This window comes from Anser brachyrhynchus (assembly GCF_964034855.1).
Source record: "Anser brachyrhynchus genome assembly, chromosome: 8".
In the NCBI taxonomy this organism is placed as follows: Eukaryota; Metazoa; Chordata; class Aves; order Anseriformes; family Anatidae; genus Anser; species Anser brachyrhynchus.
The window spans coordinates 12,509,083-12,529,127 of NC_137702.1; the positions used below are offsets into that span (position 1 = coordinate 12,509,083).

At 34.8% G+C, this 20,045-nt stretch overlaps 1 protein-coding gene across 14 annotated transcripts in view; it reads right to left on the bottom strand.

Annotated features, from left to right (window-relative positions):
* Window positions 1-208: 208 nt before the first annotated feature.
* The window catches only part of USP33 (ubiquitin specific peptidase 33), a 36,357-nt gene continuing 16,520 nt past the window's right edge, over window positions 209-20,045 (bottom strand). For 6 of the 14 annotated variants that reach the window (XM_080601448.1, XM_080601447.1, XM_080601440.1 and 3 more), the window contains 16 exons: window positions 19,908-19,986; window positions 17,587-18,007; window positions 17,022-17,162; window positions 15,329-15,441; window positions 13,741-13,913; window positions 13,536-13,639; window positions 12,920-12,953; window positions 12,026-12,071; window positions 11,101-11,281; window positions 9,719-9,845; window positions 7,599-7,768; window positions 6,153-6,234; window positions 5,022-5,130; window positions 4,114-4,216; window positions 3,267-3,335; window positions 209-1,402 (listed from right to left, as the gene is read on the bottom strand). In XM_080601448.1, the coding sequence (XP_080457574.1) occupies window positions 1,245-1,402; window positions 3,267-3,335; window positions 4,114-4,216; window positions 5,022-5,130; window positions 6,153-6,234; window positions 7,599-7,768; window positions 9,719-9,845; window positions 11,101-11,281; window positions 12,026-12,071; window positions 12,920-12,953; window positions 13,536-13,639; window positions 13,741-13,913; window positions 15,329-15,441; window positions 17,022-17,162; window positions 17,587-18,007; window positions 19,908-19,986 (2,110 nt within the window). In that variant the 3' untranslated portion in view covers window positions 209-1,244. The remainder of the gene's footprint in view (window positions 1,403-3,266; window positions 3,336-4,113; window positions 4,217-5,021; window positions 5,131-6,152; window positions 6,235-7,598; window positions 7,769-9,718; window positions 9,846-11,100; window positions 11,282-12,025; window positions 12,072-12,919; window positions 12,954-13,535; window positions 13,640-13,740; window positions 13,914-15,328; window positions 15,442-17,021; window positions 17,163-17,586; window positions 18,008-19,907; window positions 19,987-20,045) is intronic. The other 8 variants (XM_080601452.1, XM_080601451.1, XM_080601444.1 and 5 more) reach the window with 2 other exon arrangements.

Below are 20,045 nucleotides of genomic sequence, written 5' to 3' on the forward strand. Positions count from 1 at the left end.
TTATACTAGATATGACATTATCCAGAAGAATGTTACAACAGTATTTCTCACTTTGGAGCTACAAGCGTCAACATCATTGCCTAAAAAGAAAGTAGTCAGGAAATATATGGGTGTAGGAGCAGTATCACAGCATTACTCGAAAAGTTTCTGTATGGACAGAATAAATGAAAAACATGAAAAAAGCTTCCCCCACACACTCCTTCCAGAGTTTCAGGTTTCATTTTTTTCTTCCTTTTTTTTTTTTTTTTTATTGATCCAGCCTTGAATAATGCTGCTTATTTGGTAACAATATCAGGCAAAAAAGAGCAAGTGCCATTCTGCATTCCAATCTGACTCATTTAGTAAAGTTTTGCAATATATACATTTTATCCAGCTTCTGACATTATAGGTCATCATGCCAATGAAAAATTACCAATACAATAAAATCCTTCAAAAGCAACTGTGAATGTAATTCAAGAGACCAGACAATTTAATTTCTGAAATTTATATCACTCATGTCCATAATCATTTTACATTTCACACTTCATGCTCTCAAACATTACCCTAGAGAAGACTAAATCTTTTTGTCACAGACACTATTAATTCTAGCCAGGTTTATAGAGTTACAGAAGCCTAACGATGCAAAATTAAGCAGGTAATAAGTTATGACATTTGCTGACTAAAACAATATTTGATCTATGCTAATGTTTGATCCATTCAAATACGGTAAGTATTTGGATGTTATATACTACTCATTTGATATACTTACAGTGCAAAATAAGTGAGAATTTTTTTCCTGAGCATTTAGGAAATTAAAATCCTTTATCATTGATTGCAATCCATTTAAAATATACTCCCTTTATACTTAGGCTTGTCAAGACTGTACAATTAAGACAGGCAGAAGTTTGTAGGTATCAGAAGCCCTATCAGGAATCAGTAGGGTTATGTAACATCTCTAAAATTTTGTTCCCATTTTTCAAGTCTAAAGACATAACATGATTTTGACTTCAACTTAAGAGTCCAGAAATAACAGTGTTTCCATTTACCAAACAGTCCAATATGTACAAACTACATGCCTTCCAAAACAGAGAAACAGTCTTCATTTAAACAAATTGTAATACATTTCAACTTACTATTCTGTAGTTAATGTAATGCCCAGTGAGCTGTGCCTCCAACAGACATAAGAGAATAAAACTTTTAGGAATGTATATGGGGCATTTTGTAAGGAAGTTGGATTCCTTACAAATTCATCTTTTCCTCAGTAGCTACAGACCATGAGTTTCTAATTCAATCTTCTCCTCTGTCTGCAAGATATCAGGTTCTGCTGGAGGAACAGGTGGTCTGAGAATAATTTCTGGACCTCCACCATAGATTGACTGAAGAAAATTCCACGTTTCTTCAGATATCTGTCCAGAATCTGCACCTGGAAACATTTTTAAAAAATTTAATTACTACTTAGAACAGTTTTTTTTCACGATTCTTTGAAGCCCATAACAGATACAAGAAGAAAGAACACAATTCAAATTTAACGCCCTAATCTAATTTGCATTTTTTCCTTGCGCCAGCTACCAAACCCAATGGCATGTTCTGTGTTAACTTTATACCTCTTCATTACTAAAACTACCTGCTCTCAAAACTATCCAGTACTTAACACATCAAGCATGAAATACAAAGTTTCTCTAATAAATATCTTATATTTATCCACCAAGCTAACAACTTGTAGGTCTTGGGAGTTGTGAGGCTGCTTCCTGGTATGGAAGGACTCATGTTAACAGAAGGACATGCACTCTCATCAATTACAGTGTGAAGTTCAAAGACTCAAGATTCTCGTGTGAAATAAATTAGTATTGATAGTAAAGAATGAAAGTTTGCAAGCCACAGTAGAATTCTCAGAACCACAGACAGAAACCACTGTTAGGGCACTCACAGCCCTGCTAATGCTCCATGTATGTGGCATGATGAGTCAGCCTGATTTCTTTTTTTTTTTTTTTCTGTCTGAAGTCTTTGCTTTTTTTCCCCATTCCTCTGGCTAGAGGTCTCTCTTCTGTCTCAGCTCAGTATCCAATAATTTCTGATTCTCCATAACCTTTTAGAGCAGCAAGGGGCAAGGAACATCAACATATTGCCCCTGCAGGTTTTAACAGAGGGATCCTGTCCAATACAGTTGAAGTGCATTCTCTGCACTAACCTAGCCGCAAATAACTCTTAATTTTTTACCCAAGTTCTGATTTGAATCAATACAGCTGAAGTGAGAAGGTATCAACTGCCTATTTTACTATCAGTTATTGACTCTAAACTGATTTTTTGTAGCTGTTGCTAAACGTCACTCAGATGATTAAAGCCTTGCATTTTATTTCTGTGTTAAGAGCTTAAATCATTAAAATGTACTACAAAACTCATGGGAGCAAGATTTCATTGCTTTTTAAATATGCTCTTGACATTTTACAGTTGGTGAGATTCATGCTGGGTCTAGAAGCCTCTAGTGAAATGCCATTGGTAGGTTCACTGTATGCTGAGGCATTAAGTTAAATTGACTTTTTTTTTAAGCTTGATTTTTTGCTCAATCTTGACACTGCAATTTTTAGATTTTCTTTTTTAAGCTGAGCTAAAATGCATATCAATATTCATATTATGCTTTCATAGGAAGTCTAAAGTCTTCATATTAGATTTTTTTGTCTCTCTGTACCTACAAGTTTCAAATAGATGGCATTAACCATCCGACTTAAGAACAATAAAAAAACTGTCTTCAAATACTAGAGAAATTTTTGCAATACTCAGTGGTAAATAACTCTCAAAAATGAGCAACAGTATTTATTTACTGTGATTTATTCCTTCTATCAGAAGTGGCTCTCAATTCAAATTAGATTTCAGGATTCAAGTAACTGCATACAGATATGTGACAGTCTAAAAGCCAAGCACCTCCAATTCACATTGAGAAAAGAGAACCCAAACAAAACCAAGTGATACAAAACCAAAGCACACTTTAGCCATTTTAGAGTTACTCTGTATCTCCTCCTACACTCTCACCTGCACTTAGATTAGCCTATTATAGGTATTATTTAAGAACAAACTGGTCTCCCAAAAAATGGGCCTTTGAATAACTGTCACTTCCTCATCTGCAACCCAAATTTACTTTTTAAGATTTCTATAAAGTAGAGCAGAACACAGATTCATTAGGTATTACCATTTTACCATAACAGTTAGAAATAAGAACTCATACTACATTTACTGAACTTCAACAAATACATCATAAGGATCCCAAAACTGCAGTAGTATCAGACACCTACCTTGTTTTAGCACAGCATTTCCACATTTTGTTATTGCAATCTTAGCATTATCAATAGGACCAGGGGGATCTAGTGTGATAGAAAGAATGATTAAAATTGGGAGAGCTGAAACAAAAGGAAGGTTGGAGTTTCCATTTTCAAATGGAAGGAGAAACAGCTGGTTTGTCTACTGCTTGTTCTTTCTTCTCTGCTTAACAGTATAAGTTTTTAAAAGCTAATCAGAATTGTAAGTAAGAGGAAATTTTTCAAAGCATTTCTGATTACAGTAAGTCTTCAAGCAACATAAAACAACTCTAATTCTTACCCCCTACCAAAACTATCCTAAAGCAAACTCCGATAAGGTTGTAGAATATTTTATCAGTGTTTCCACTTCTAATCTTTAGAGGCACTTACAGAATGTTAAAGTTGTATTACAGTTTTTACTCAGTTATCTATGAGTTTATGCTGTGACAGCGAGATCAGCTTTCTGCAGAAGCTGCAGCATTATCTTCCAGTTTGTACTTCAAAAATCTAAGTATCCTCCCTCGTACCTACATATAATTTCCCCTCTGCTGCCAACAGCAAGCACCCCTGCCACCCCTCGCAGAAAACATATAGTGCTTTTTCCACACCTATCCCATTACCCCTTCCTGTGAATTACTAAGAAGGTTTGACTATGTATTTTGTAATTTGATTCCTAGATATATTTACAAGCTATCAAACATATTTATAGGCTTTTGTTGCATTCTTTAGCTGTTCTTCCTGCATGCTTCTACTGAAGTAGAAACAGTTTACTTAAATATTACCACTATGTGGCAAAAAGAAAAAAAAAAAGAGAACCCGTATTTTGAAATGAAGCACAACTTACCACTGTCTTTCCCTTTTACAAATCCTTCCCATTCTCTGAACCATTGCATACTGATGCAGTAAAAAGTTGATGGAGATTCTTCTTCTTGGAATGCTCTATAAAGCTAGAAAGAAGAAGAATCCTTGTTTTTCTGGCCTTTTTTTTTCTTTTCTTTAAACTACTACATTCTTTTAGCCACTCTATTAATATCATAGTATTACACTACTACAGAACATTTTGAACTAGTGGCCATCGTAACAGTAAATCCTTGGTGAATTCCTGAGGTGAGGTTTTGAGGTAGTGGTAGCATTCATATTAAAAGATTATTTATTCTTTACTCAAGAATGTTTTTTCTCCTGGAAACAGCAATGAGACTTAGAATAGACTGGTTTTCCTTATTACAAATGCTTACCCATCAAACCTTACTGGATAATTACTCTAATGGCTGAACTTTCAAGTGGTAGAAGAAATATGAAAACTTATTTATATCGAACTAGACCTATTTATATCATTGGGAAAAAAAGGTATTTTTTTATAAATAAAAATTCTCTCTTCAGATATCTAATTCAAATTTTAGGAAATATAATATTTTTTTCTTTTTCAGAGACTAAGGATCTTCTACTTGCACAGAACAGATCACTAGAAGCATATTAAGAACAACTGCTTCTGTGGCTGCAGTCAGTTTCCATGCAATTAAGAAACACATGAAATATCTTCTCAAAGTGCATTTCTATACAAAGAAATGCATGGGATATCGCAAGAACATTGTTGTTGCCAGCAAAAAAGGGATTCTGTATAGATATACACTTGCTTAATAAAGTCACTTTGTTACAGAAATCACCTATGCAATTTTGCTAACCCCTTGTGTTGAGTCATGAACACCAGGGTATGTTGAAAAGCAGAATGAATAAGAATTGTTTACTTTTTACCCGTATAAACATCTCCAATTCATTTTTCCTTCTTTTTTCAAGCCTTTCAGACTCTATCTGGCAGGTATGACAAACGTATAGATGGTTAACAGCTGGTCCTCCTCCATACCTGTGGTGACAGCAAAAATAAACAAACAAATCAAACACAACATTAACCTTGTGGAAAACACTATGTAAAAAGGATCACACACCTGTAGACATCAAGTGTCAGCTTCTTATAATATTTATTTGAAGTCTGATACATGCCAGTCACACTGATCTATAAATGCCATCATTCATTTTCCTAGTACTATTTTTTACTTTATCTTAAGATAACCAAGTTCTGACTAACTGAAGTGGAAATATGCTGGAAATAGTATTGTTCCTATTTCTCCTACTTGTGGCTATTGAAACTTAAACAAACCTTTACCTTTAGCACTTAGATGACCAGAAATAAACACCTAAAAATGCTTAATGCAGGTGTGATACACAGTCCTTAAGCAAAGCTTTTCTGCAGCTTCTTGTTACACATCTTTTAAGAATTCCTTGTTTGTAAGCAAGCACTTACATGTGACCTACACGGAAAGCGTGGAGTAGTAATATGGAACATTTATATCTAAGTTATTTTGAAGCAATACTGGCAGCTGAGTCTACGGATTCAAAGCCAACATAAAAGAAAAGCTGTCTCCAGCCAACAGAGAACAGGAAGCTGATACAGAGAGCTCTTTCAAAGTAACTCTTGCGGAGTACTTTTTCTGACCTACTTTGTATTATTTTGCACATACCATACATGTTTATTAGTTTAATACTCAATCATTATCCCAGTGTCACACTATTCTACGTAGGCTTCTAGAATTACTTTGCACAAGCAAATTAAACAATTTGGCAGTTTGCCATCCCTTCACTTAGCTTTGAGCCTAGAGTGCATGTATTTTAATGAGCCACTAATTCTAGAAGCCTGATTTTGGTGTTTGGAACATATCTGCTCTCAAACTTATATTGCAGCACTGAAGATGACACTTTGAATTTAAACTACAACAAGTACACAAGTTTTTATGAGCCACTAACTGAAGAACCCTTATCTTGCTGCTTCGCATGTATTTGCCCTCAAACTGTATCACTGGATATTTTCAGTTACAACATAAAACGTACCTGCTATACAGATTATCCCATATATTTTGAGGTAGCATGACAACTAGGTCCTCTATGAAGTTAGCTTTGTGTGGAGGAACACCTGCAGAAGCAACAAAAGGAACAGACTTTTGTGTTTGTTTTTTTTTAATTTTTTTTGAAACTATTTTAAGAAATTTTGGGATAGAGTGTGTTAGAGGTTTCTAAATCAATCCCCCTGTTCAAAGAATTCAAAGTCATGCGAAGCAAGCTTTATCATATTGAAATACATTACTGTATTCAAAGAGAACACTCTAAAATTAGTCTTTTATGAGGTGAAAAGTTCATAAAAGAAGCAGAAGCAAACTATAAGAGATTAAATAGTTGGAATCCTTTTAAAATACTGATTGCAACATGCTTCTTAAAATACACAGTTAAAAATGGTAAAGAGTGGTGAGATAAACAAATGCTCATAAGTTACAAAACTGTCTACTAAAAATCTATTTATTTGCTGTAGACCTTTTTTAATTACTTTGAACAGCATAAATGGTAGAAAGTAGTGAAAATTCAAGGGAAGAAGAAATAGAGGCGCTTGCTGAATTAGAAGTGTTGAGTTGAAGTGTATGGTAAGCAGCTATGTGTTATGCAGGGATTCTTTTCAATAGGGAAAGATTTAGTAGCTGCAACACTTGTACAACAAGAATCATCTGCCGTAGCCATGCAGAAGGAAAAACACAGCCAGAAGTGCTCCCACGTACACATTCTACAAATGGCTACAGGGGCACAGTATTCCTATATTCCATGTTTGGTTCAGCAGCAGGTGCAACACCTAAGTGCTAACCTAATACAGATGCATTTTATATTAGTAATCAGGTATGAGAATACCACAATGATTTGTTGGAATGTTGCCATACAGATACGAGCATTCTACAAAACAGATTTTACTTTAATATTCTTTTTAGCTTTATTAGCACTTAGCACAAAGGAAAAATTTTTATGCTTTTATGCAAAATATACAGAATGACTACTCTATTTATCACACTGATATGTTCTGGACACTCTCCAACAGACCAATTTCTTGTTCCACATCTTCCAAACCTTCTTGTTGCTCCTAGCACATATCTGAGGAAAATATTGGCAGACCTAAGTATTAAGGACGACGATGATAGAACAACAGGATTTTAAAAAATGGGAATATAACTGTTTAACAAACAAGCAGATAAAGCAAACTGTTCCTCTTTAAGGAATCAATAAAGCTTACACATAAAAGTGCACTGAAAAAAAATTAGGAGGACTTCATATGGTATAATTTCCAACTAGTTGGCTACTAAAATAATGGAAATAAAAGTTACCTAGACATTAAGGATAAGTAGCTATAATATTAAATTACTAAGCTACTTAATTTACTTAATTAAAACAAGTATAAAACCCTGTATAACTACAGGTTGACAAGCAAATTCTTTCTAAATGATGCTGTTGCAGTCTCACCTCCGTGCATACAAAGGAAGTCATTATTTGAAATTGGTCCTGGCTCCGCAAAAGTCTTGAATTTATTTAACCACTGTCTTGAAACATAGAATTGGAGAAGACTTGGTTCCATCATATTCAGTAGGCCTGATATTCTCCGTCTCTCCCTCTGAGCTTCTTCACTACTCTTTCTATTAGAGAAATAATAAACAAAGATATATCCTTGTGTACAATGCAGATAACTCACTTTACAAAAGAGAACTAGATTTTCAAGTAAAACGGGCCCACACTAGTTAACACGTGAAAAGCCTCACACTTTTCATGAACAGCTAGAGTCACCAACTAAACAGGTGGCAAAGAACCTGCAGTGTCACCTCACAGAATTATGTGCCACAACAGTCAGTAGTTAGTACAGAACACGAAGGGCTCCAGACTTCCTGCCAAGTCTATTCTTGTCCTTTTTTTCCTGACAAAGCCACAGCACAGGTGTAATCACACTTAGAAGAAAAGACTTGCCTGCTTAGTTCAACAACTAAAAGACCCTAACAGCTCCCATTCAACTTGCCAGCCTGAGAAAACAAATAGTTGGACTACAACAGAGAAAGTACACTACAATACAGGGGAGTATCCTAATACAGGAGAAGGAGATAAGGCTCTGGCCATCTGCCCATTTTCTCTATGCATTTTTTGAGCTAAAGCTTCCCAAGCTGTCCTCCTGTGACAGATGTTCCTTACGCAGCTTCAGAATTAAGGTTGAACAATAGATTCTGTAATTCCCCTATTTTTCTTGTTAAAACTGCTGCTGTTGTCGAAATGGAAGTCTCTCTGCTCTCTTTATTGATACCGGATAGAATCTCTCTTCTTCAAAGGCAGGTTTGAACCATTTGTCCATTCATTCCATCCTCCAAACCCCTGACATGAAACTTGACTCAGCATCGCACAACAGCTGGGCTACCTCAGTTAATATATGGAGTCATCATGGACTCAAATACCTGGTAGAAAACCTTTAGATAAACCTAATGGCTATAGCAAAGACTACTTACAATATAGCAAAACAATAAAAGAGAAGGAAAACCAAATGCTATGTATGAACCAGTTTAAAATAAGTTACACTTTAAAATTCAGATCAAAATTATTTAACAAAAAGGTAAAATTCTGAAAATGAAATTCACGCAGGTAAATTCATTTTCCAGCTGTAATTCAAAAATGCATATGTATCTCCACCGAGCTTTTTAGAAAAGCGCTGAAATAACATTAGAGCGTTTGGTAGTATTTTGTGGGTTTATTCTTTTTTAAAATCAAACTTAAGGAACGCTCTTCTTTCATTATGTATTTTGTTTTTAATACATTTGCCCACAATCAGGTACAGTGTTCTTACACTACAGCATGACTTACATATTCCTTTTAAAAGACCTACTGAGTCAGACTCACAGGCTTAGGTCAGGTGGTGACAAGTATAAGTGGTCCTAATGAAAGCTAGAACATTATCAGAACACATCCTATTTCTTGTGCAACCCTGACACAAGCTATTTTGAAGTCAACTTTTAGTGGAAATTTGATGTTGATACCAGAAACTTAGAATTTGAAAATTGAGTCAAGTTGCTTTTATTAACTCAAGTACAAAAATTCCTTGGACTGAAGATGATAATAACATGACTTCTTGACTTTCATTTTGACTTTCAGGAAAATACCAGCCTATAAATTCCCTGAAATTAAATTACAACACAGTAAAACTCCTGTTGTTCCACATCCCATCTGCTAAAGAGTTTCCACAATTCCCTTTAGAGCTTTAACAATCAGAGTCTGTATACAAAATCTCCCCTTGTGCAGAATTCTTTTCCTCTAATTGAAAACTAGGCAACTGTTAGAACTGGTAATGCATTACCTCAAGTTCTCTTTTTAGGCATCTTTTTATTTTTATATTTTTGCAGGTTTAGTTTTTATTTCAAGTTCTATATGTTTTAGCAGTGACGAAGCAAGTGTTAAGAACATAACTGAAGAACTAAGTCTCTCTCCAAGATAGGCTTTTGTGGTTGGTCAAATTCTTCCCCCAGAGCAGCTAATTTCTGAAAGCTGAATGAAACTGCCCAATTGCTTAAAAGGTGACTAATATTCATATCATTATACTTGTAATTTCTTACCTGTAGAACAGAACATAGGCTTCTGCATTTTGTACTGTGGATTCTGATACTTCTGTGACACTCTGGTCATCAAATTCATACCACAAATTATTTAAATTGTTTCGACAATAAGCTATATAATGTCCACCTAGAGTGTTAGAACAAAGGGTTATTTAAAAGCATGCAAAAGCCACTCATTTTACTACTTTTTCATGTATGGCAGAGTAAGCCCAAAAAGCAAATATTTCAAATGGGAGAAGTGTTAATTTGTTAGCAAGACAAGACATGGATATTAACTTCTCTCAAATTCAGGATCAGCCTTTTTTTTTTTCCTGCATTTCTAACAGACAGTGGAAAGTCAGACACCATTTTCAGCATATTCAAGCAACTCTTGAATTCTTCAAGCCACTTGTGTAACACATTCCTGAACCACAAAATTCAAATCAGAAATAGGCCATCTGAACAATTTGCACAAATCAGTTTCCTTGATGAACTCAAATTTCAATCTTTTTTTGGTAGAAATTAGCACAGATATTTAACAGCTACATGATATCAAGACCATACTCCGTTTTGAATACTATTCATAATACATTTTAAATTACTACTATTTTTAAAATACATATCCAACTGACAATAATTAAATAATCAAACAACAACTGAATTTATTAACGGAAGTATCATTCACCAAGCATGAAATGGAAAGTGAAACAGCATCCAGAAAACAATGGCTACCTCAAGTCTGGGGAACAGAAGCAGTTATCTAACTTAAAAAAAAAAAAACTATGAAGTTTCAGGCTTCTTGCTTCAAACTTTTCTTTCTCCCAGTTTCTAAATCTTACAAATGCTGAAAACATTGGGGCAGAAACAAACCCAACAGATAGCACTAAGAAGTTTATTCAGCTAGTCATCACTATCCATTCCCTATTGTGGGATTAACTGGCAGTGATCATTCGAGCAAATGTCTTTAGAAAAAGATTACTGACATCTTCATGGTGCTTTGTGAATTCTTTCCAAGAAAAAGATATACAAAGCATCAAAACTCTAGACAAACAACAGTTATGCATAAGAGCTGACCAGCTAACTAGTCACATGTTGAGATGTAACATTATTTGTACATTTACACAGCTCATTTTCAGTAGTGCATATAGTACGTACTTACTATTCCAGAATCTTTTTTTCCCTCCACATTCAATTTTATTTAGGAGCACCATACAATTTCAAAGATGTGTAATTGCTAAGAGCAAGCCATCTTATTGTTTATAAAGTAAAAATCACAGAATTTAATTTCCACATTAAAATTAACCACTCATCTATTTACTCTTCAGTATATCAATATTATTTTTAAACAGAAGTGCTGATGTGAATATTAACTGCAAATGCAAAGCAATTAACCTCATACTTACTGCTGGCAGTTCCATGATGGCAGATGACAGATAGGAGATCATAAGTCACTATTTGAGCTGGACTGTCCTTTGCAAGGAAAGGCTGAAGATCAAGGCCTTCCAATGGAAAGGACACATGGGTCCCAATTTTTGTGGAAAACATAAGTTCGTGTCTAAATCTTTTGAGATGAATGCACAGTATCTGTAAGAAGGATCAACATATTCACTCAAGAAGAAATATATATGCTACTATTTGATATTTAATAACTATACTGTACTATGCCATCTTCTATCACCTCAAAAGGATCACTTTTCTCTATGGCCTGAGGAAAACGATCACAAGCTCTGTGTTGCACAGGTTTTTTTTATTTTTTTAAAATCAACTGAGGCTCAAGGAATTCCAAACGAATTTGTGATTTTGTGATTTATTTTTTTTTATGATCAAACACTTACTTTACTGACAATATAAAAGGACAGTCCTGAACTGTTACTAACACTGATGCAGCAATGAGACATACCTTTTCTCTTTCTTAATGTGCATAGTGCACTGTCTTGTCACAGGGGACATGAATTCTTCCTGGTTATTGCAGCCATCAACTCATGAAGTATAAAATTGGATTACTTTTAAAATGTAAAGTTACAAGCATGACTTATTGAAAAGATTTCCAGTCTGGCTGTGCTATTTAGTTTTGATTTACAGCATAAGTACGTTCTGCAGGCTGACAATAACAAAAGGAAAAAAAATTCTTCTACCTTTACGTTTTATGCACCAGGTCCACTTTCTACAAGGTGAATAATCAAATATTGCTTGCATTCTTAAAACAAATGCCAATATAGGCTTTCAAAACGTAACATTATAAACGCAACTTACTAATGCAACTCTTAAGCCTTACCACATTCCTAATCATGCAGAAAAAGTGCTTTTAAGTGCATGTAGTAACAGTACCTCAGGAAATTTTTGCACTTTGCAGAATTTCACTCCATTTCTTAACCTAAGCAAAGCAAAGAATAATCCACGATTAGTTCTTAAAAGGTTTCAATTTATTGTGCTATGAAAGTCTATGCTGAATAAAAGTCTAAGTTGAACTTAAGTAAATCCAAAATAAGTGAAGATACTAAGTGAACATCAGTAAACCCAAAATATAGACTAGACGTGGAACAGCCAAAATGATACACACAATGATGTTTCAGAAGAAAACAATCTGTACTGCGGAAAAAGTCAAAGCAGCAATTACAGATAACCAAGTTCCAGCTAACTGTTTCTCTTAGCATAAAGGAAAGACCTTTAAACTGATTATTCAGCAAAAGGAAAAAGAAAAGAAACCAGTTACGTTTATTTTTAAGAAGTTATACACAGCAGATGCCAGCAATATAGCAAAGAATAATGCTCCTTTTCCATACAGGGCTTTGAGCAGTCTTCAGACGACTTTTGTTTCTTGGTTCTTTAGTATTTAACACACGTGCATGCATGTGTGTGTAAATCTATACAGATAAATTTTTCCACACGCTGAAGTGACCTACTACATCTCAATGCTAGGCTGCCAGTAATAGACAGATAAAAGCTTTTATTTTATCATTCAATCAAAAAAAAAAACCAGTCTAGAATTGCAAGGAACGTGAAAAAGTATGTATCACATTCGTTTTGCAATATGGTACAGTGAATTGGTGCTTCCTGACTCCTGCATCTTTGTAATACTAAATTTCTGGCAGCAGGAGCACAGGTTGGTATAAAAGGATTAAAAGTACTGTGACGTATCCAAAGGAAATAAATGTCTCTTGACTAACAGAAACATTAAAGGACTCAAAACAAGATAAAACAAACAGATAAAAGCTAGCTTACTTTTTACACCTTCCACAGCTGTACATGTTATCACCTGCAAATATTGAGAGAAGAAAAACAGCCATTATTCTCTAAACCCAAATGATTATCCTTCAGGCTGAAACACTGGATACATAAAAGTTTCAAGAGAATTTGTCTTTGGGTTGCAATCAATGCTTATCTGCAGTAAGAGTATTGGCATAGCAATTAAATTGAGAAGTTCTTTATAATTAAAAGCATAAAACTAAGAAGCACAGAATAGTCTGAAGAGATGATGCGACAGAATTTAAAAGCAAAATAATTTACCATGTCAAAATTTAGGTTATGAGAATGGCTATTAATATAGTAGTTTTTGAAATTTTTATAAACCTTCAGGTGATACCATTTTGTTATACCAAATTCATATTCATTCGGTATTTCTAAATCAGCTTTCATAGGCAATTCTGGGGAAAATATTCAGTTAAATGAGAAGCTTACCTTTTTGAAATGAATGATCCCATAAGAGCAAGGAATGACTGTATTATAGGCTAATAGGTGGCTTCCATTTAATTGCAAAGAATAAAAAGCAAAGAATATACTAATATTTTTATCATAATTGGAGGAAAAAAGCAGCATGTTCATGTAATTAACCTCTTACCCTTGAGCTCATCTCTGGCGAAAAAGGCAGCAAGACAATCTTGTAAGGTTACAACTGGACCCCAAAACCAGCTAGGAACACATGAGACAACAAACCTGAAACATCATTGACAGAAAAGAAAGAAAACCAACAAATGTTCTGCCAGAAGAGCAGAAACTGGAATTTCAAAATAAATAAGTAATAAAACAAGGTAAGTATCATTTACCTTTTGAAATATTCCATAAAAAAAGCTATCCATCCCTGGGGGGCATATGCTTCTCCACATGACCCTGCCTTGACTAGAGATGTCTGATGACTTGCAGAATGGAGTTTTGCAAGATCTTCCTTACCTGGAATTGGTAAGGACAGATCCTGAAAAGTCTCCAGGGTTACAGACAACTAAAGGAGAAAACAAATGAAAAAAATAAAGTTAATTTAATTGCTGTTTCTCTTTATTCTTATGTAAATGTTAACAGTAACTAAGTTATTGTACAGTCAGTCGCTGATCACACTAGGTAGCAAGTTAGCAGTAAATGAGAAATTCATTTAAAAAAGAGGAAGAAAAATAACATTTCAGAGTGAAATTGCACGTTGTTATCACTGAAACTTTTACTTTTATTTTCCAGTAATTATTGTTCTTCCTAAAAATAAATTTAAAAAAGCCCTAAGATTTTGTCTCAGGTTCCTATTAGTCAAGCAAGCTAGTTTCAGAAAGCTTCAGCTGTGCATTTTCTTTCCCCCATTTTGGATTTAGCAATCACACAGTCACAGAGTTAAAATATCAAGAAAGCATTATATATATATTTATATATAGGTCTCACTGAATTTTCTCAGCTGATCACCCCAGAGTCTTGGTATTATTAGAACTAAAACAAGGAAAGACGTAGGGACATGCAGCTACACTTGAGTGAGGTTTAAACCAAATGTTCATAGAATCATCAGATACCCCAAGTTAGAAGGGACCCACAATGGCAACTGAGTCTACATGGACCACCCCAAAAAAATGAAACCACATTTCTGAGAGCACTGTGCAAATGCTTCTTAAACTCCGTCAGGCTTAGAGCTGTGACCACTGCCCAATGCACTGGGGAGCCTGTTCCAGTGCCCAGGAAACTTGTCCCAGCGCAAAGGTTTGAATAGCCAATATTTGGTACTGCTACTTTGAAACTACAGTGGTCTACTATACATCTTTAGATAATTGTTGTTTAGTTTGTTTTTTTCTGCTCTTCCAAATAATTTTATAAGCCAATAGTACAGGAAGACCAACTGTTCTTATAATATACATCTTGCAGTAGAAGACAACTTCAGAAAGCAGTGAGTGATTTATATCACTTGTAAATGTCTTTACTTGGATTTTGTCAGACATCAATTTTCTTAACCTCAGTCTACCAGATAAGACAGTTAAAGCAACATGATTGGACTACTGTCTTTTACTTTTCTACGTAACATTTTGTGCTTGTGAACTTACCACAATAGGAGGTATGCATTATGATATTGAGAACATTCCAGAAAATAATCATAACCTAAGTTAAGTTGCTGAAATTTCTTCCTCCATCCTTGTTGTAAACCAATTCTCAAAGCATTATTTTTAGCTCTGAGGAAGTTTCCAGCTCAGTGAAAGAATGCTAGTCTAAACACAAGGTGCTGGTAGTAGAAGCTAATAGGATTTAAGAAAACAAGTGTGGAACAGCCTTACCTTGCCACAAGTCTGCCACAATAGAATAAAATTATTAGAAAATGACTACGTCTATAAGGCTACAGCTATTTGTGCTGGAAAAAAAAATTAAAGTATAGAACTTCCCCTCCTTACTTACCCGATCACAAGTCAAGCACTGTACTGAGCTTATTATAGTCCCATCAAATATATCAGAGATAACACTCCTGTACTTCTTGCGCTTCTTCCTTTTTGGCGATGACACAGTTGAAACTGTAAGAGAACAGAAAGACAATGCTGAAATTAATGTAAGATATAGTGGATTCTTCTTTTCTTCAACTTTGAATAATACAATTAGAGATAATGTAGTTAGGATTAGATTATGGGCCAAGGCCCCATTTCTGTTTACTAAATATTTCTTATTAATCACACAGACAGATTACTGCTACTACCAGGCAATCCTTGTAAGTTACTTAAGCAGTAAGAATCATTGAATGGTTTGGGTTGGAAGGAACCTCAAAGACCATCTTGTTTCAACCCCCCTGCCGTGGTTGCTCAAAGCCCATTCCAACCTGGCCTTGAACACTTCCAGGAATGGGGCATCCACAACTTCTCTGGGCAACCTGCTCCCGTGCCTCACCACCTTCATAGTAAAATGGCCTCTCCATTACTCACATAGTCAGTTCTACTGCATACGCGTCTGTTCCCTCAATACTCAATAATTTCCCTCAATACTTAATTCCTTTCTGCAACTTGCATCCATTTCCAGTTGCTGCACAACCTCAAGAGCAATCTGTCTCTACCTTCTCTACAACCACCCAATTAAATGCCTATGACAACAATAGCTCCAGTTTAGCCTTTCCTTCTCCGGGATGAACAAACCCAGTGCTCTTGGCCTTCTCCATCACAGACTTCAGCCACTTAGTATCACCCAGAACCTAGGGAAGCCAAAACTGGAGACAGTGCTATAGAGGCAGTCTTGTAACTGCTGAACAAATGCACCAAGAAGGTGAAGGGAATTGATTCAAGTCCACCAAATTATGATCATTCAACATTCAACATCAACGCTAAAACATTAAAAGGATAAAGAGAACACTTTCAGGATTTATCCTGGACAGTCGGTTGAATGAAAGAGGATCACACTATTAAAGTTGTTTGCCAGCTTTTTAATGGTAACCTTAAAAATATGTTTCAAAACGTGAACTTTTGTTAAGATGCTCTACTGTTAGATGAATAAAGCCAAAAATTCATATATTGTGCCTTGTGTTCTAGAACTGTACTGTCTTGTATCTAAATGCACCAAACCAAATATGCTACAACACGTACAAGTACGTGTACACATGGATCCTTAAGTCTTAAAAAAAATGCTGAACTGATGAAGCTTCTGAAGAACCAATGCATCATCTCTGAAAGGTATTAGGTTCTATTTCCTTCTGCGGGTATTGACGTCTCCTATAGTTTGCTCTCTCCAAACCACTGCAATTGATAAACTTGTCTAGAAGCATTATTATTCCATCCTCCCAAAGCAGAGACGATTACCCTTTGTGCTTCCAAATAAAGAAAAAAATCAAAATTTTACAGAAGTAAAAGGAGTCTTATTACATGTCAAGCTTATGTAATACTCCCTCTCTCCACTAGGGAAAGGAGAAAAAAACACAACCCCACTACCTTTAAAAACGACAACAATGCATTGCTATGCTAGTATGAAATCAGAGTATATCTTTCAAGTCTGAAAATCAGCTGTAAAGGTACAAGAGACAACAAAATGAAAACTGTAAAATGGACAAATGAAAACTGTAAAATGGACAAATTCGGTGCCAGAAGGAAGGAAAAAAAAAAAAGAGGACACAGACCTTTTTTGTGGACTGGTGTCAACGAAGCACATGATGAGCATAATTTTGGAGGACTGTTTGATAAGCGTGTGTTCATCCCTTCATTTGATGATGGGGTTTGGACTCCAGATACATCATTCATGTGGACATCATTGATGTACTCTGCAATTAAGATTTGCATTATTATTTCACAAATTCTAGCAAAAAAAAGTTACTGCAGAATGAACTGACACAATGGGTACGTAATTTATCTAACCATACTGTCAAGTCACTGGACTTTTAGGAATGAAACATAGTTTTAATTCAAGTATTTTTAAGTTAAAAGCAAAACCAAAAAAAAAATCCACTCTTCTGGGTTATCTAAAACCTTACCAAGTACATATTTTTAGCTTTCCAGGGGGAATTCATACTGAATTCAGAGCACTTAAACTGAAAAAATAAATTAAGAAAGCGCAATGTTTACAAACAAATCCAGTCACCCTGCTTGACCTTTACCTCCCTACTATATTCTACAACTCCTTTCCACCCACACCGGTATTTCACCTAAGCATTTGAGTATGTCAATTGCACGTTAGTATTGTATTACCTGAGAATCTGCTGTGTATCTGTACTTTGACAGTTCCTTGATTGTTTAAAAATTCAGTTGTCTCTGAAGCAGTGTTTATGTCTTTTTCCAAGTCTTCCATAGAACTTGCTCGGTTAAGCTTGTTGCTTGGTATTTTTTCTTTCTGCCAGTCTTTGGATGTGATTGAGTTGTTCTCATCGTCCTGTATTAACATAGTTGTCTCTGCAGGATCCTCTAGGACAGGTTTGAAAATAGCCTCATTTTCTGTTTTATCACAGGTACCACAGGATTCACAAGACTGAAAGGCTACATCCGACTGGCTCTTGTCTACTTCCATACTCTCTTCAACGCTCATAGGCTGTGCATCTTCCAATTCTACAACAGGTTCTTTAAGTTCTTCATGAAGCAAATCCATTAGACAACGCAAAAATTCTTGTGCATCCTAGGATTTTAAACAAGTTTTACAATATTATTCCATTATATTTGGAAGATACTAAAATTGTATCAAGGATATAACAACTAGAACAAAACCGGAAGCTGGCCTAAAAAAAATTAAAGAGGAATGAAGTAAATTCCTCTGTCCCAGGTCTAATGTCCAAAAGAAATTTGATTTCCAGATCAGATATTTGTTTCCTGCATCCATTTCTTGCACATCACAAGGAATCTTATCATACAAGTTGCCTTCAAAACACTTCAATTCCCAGAAAGCTTATTTCGACAACTTTAACAAAAATATTGGATTGTGGATTGTATGTATGAATGATGAATGTAACTCAACTACCAGCAGTGTGGTCAGGCTCCAGCTTTACTGGCAATGCAATATTTTAGGACAGTTTTTAAAACCTTATGCAGCACCTTCAGTAAAGCAATTAGAGCCTTCCTTTCACTGGACACAGAAGTACTTTATTAAAATGTAAAATGTATTATGGTCTATTTAGCACATCTTTCCAATTGCATCAAACTGTCAACAAGATCTTAATTTTAATTCTCAAGTCTGGAAAGTCAAAAACTATCAGTGTTTCCACAAGAAGCTGTCAAATATTACCAGAAGTCTAAACCACATTTGGAAATACTATTTTAAAAGCCAACCAATACAAAAATCCACACAGCGGCTTGGTGCATGGACCAGAAAACATTCTTTTCACAGATTTTTGGTATAAAGCATATTTTGTTACTTTTGTAAAAATTACAGCTATTAGATTTGATTTTGAGTAATGAAGAAAAATCTAATATCTCTACTTCTGGTAATCTTTTTTATTAAAAAAGGAGACTAAAGGCTTTAAACGATAGATTAAATGATATACGTTTTTCCTTCAGCAAAAGAATTCCTTTTTCCCTCCTGAAGATTGGATGTGGCTGTCCAACTTGTGAGGCTGTGAAACAGGATAGTGCTAGTCGTATAAGACCTGCCTTGTTTTAATTGTTGCCATGAAACCTACTAAAAATAAAACTACAGCGTGATCTAGGCAGAACCTAAAAATGTCTCATTAAGTGTTACTATGCATGGAAAAAGATATTCTCCTCAGTGTTCAAAGCTGCAAGAACTAAGCTTCCATATAGAACCCTTTAAGTTATCAAGACTGATAATTTTCTACTTTTCTGGAAATTCATGCAACTCTTAATAAATTTAAAAACATTTTAACTAAGAGATTACTCTTTAAACATTTACTTTAAAGCCACGTACAGCATTTAAACACCAGAACGCGTTCTAAACCTCTGTTCCACAAATATGAAACACACTAAAGCAAAATTCCTTTGAGTAAGAGCAGGCTCCTGAAATCTGGTGAATATTATTATCAGGCTTTTCTAATTACAGGGGTTAAATTTCTCCTCTATTAAGAGCTTTTGGACTAAAGTACTGCAAATTGTATCAATGCAGCATGAAACTGTCTGGGCATCTGAAAAGTGCTTTTACTATATGATAATCTGTGCCTATTTAAGAGGTTACCAACATACAGTTCCCACAGTGATGCAATACGTTTGAATACAATGATGAAATACACGTTTTTTAAAGCTACTAAACGAAAATTGGTAATTTAAGTTCACCAAAACTGTGAACTTAAAAAAAAGAAAGTAACTTCCACATTAACAATTTTTTTGAACACTGAAAAAAAAAGGATTTATTCTCAAAATTCAAAAGCCTTTCAATAATTCAATATAAACTTAAAAGCTGACTTAAATGTTGATGTTTCTATTTCAGATTATGGATATTTGAAGCACATAAATGGAAGTTTGTTTTGAATTTGCTTTAAATAAATATAGTAAGTATGATATTTTAAACTTTAAATTTAAAAAATATAACCTTATGGCTTTGGCACATTTAAAACACGAGGAAGATTTACCTGTTGAGAGTAGCCTCGAAAAGTTGGATTAACACTTTTAATTCCTTGAAATAAACCAGTTGGAACAACAGAACCTGGCCTAAAAAAATAAAATGTTTTAAATACATAAAACATTAAAAAAAAGTATGCATTTAAGTA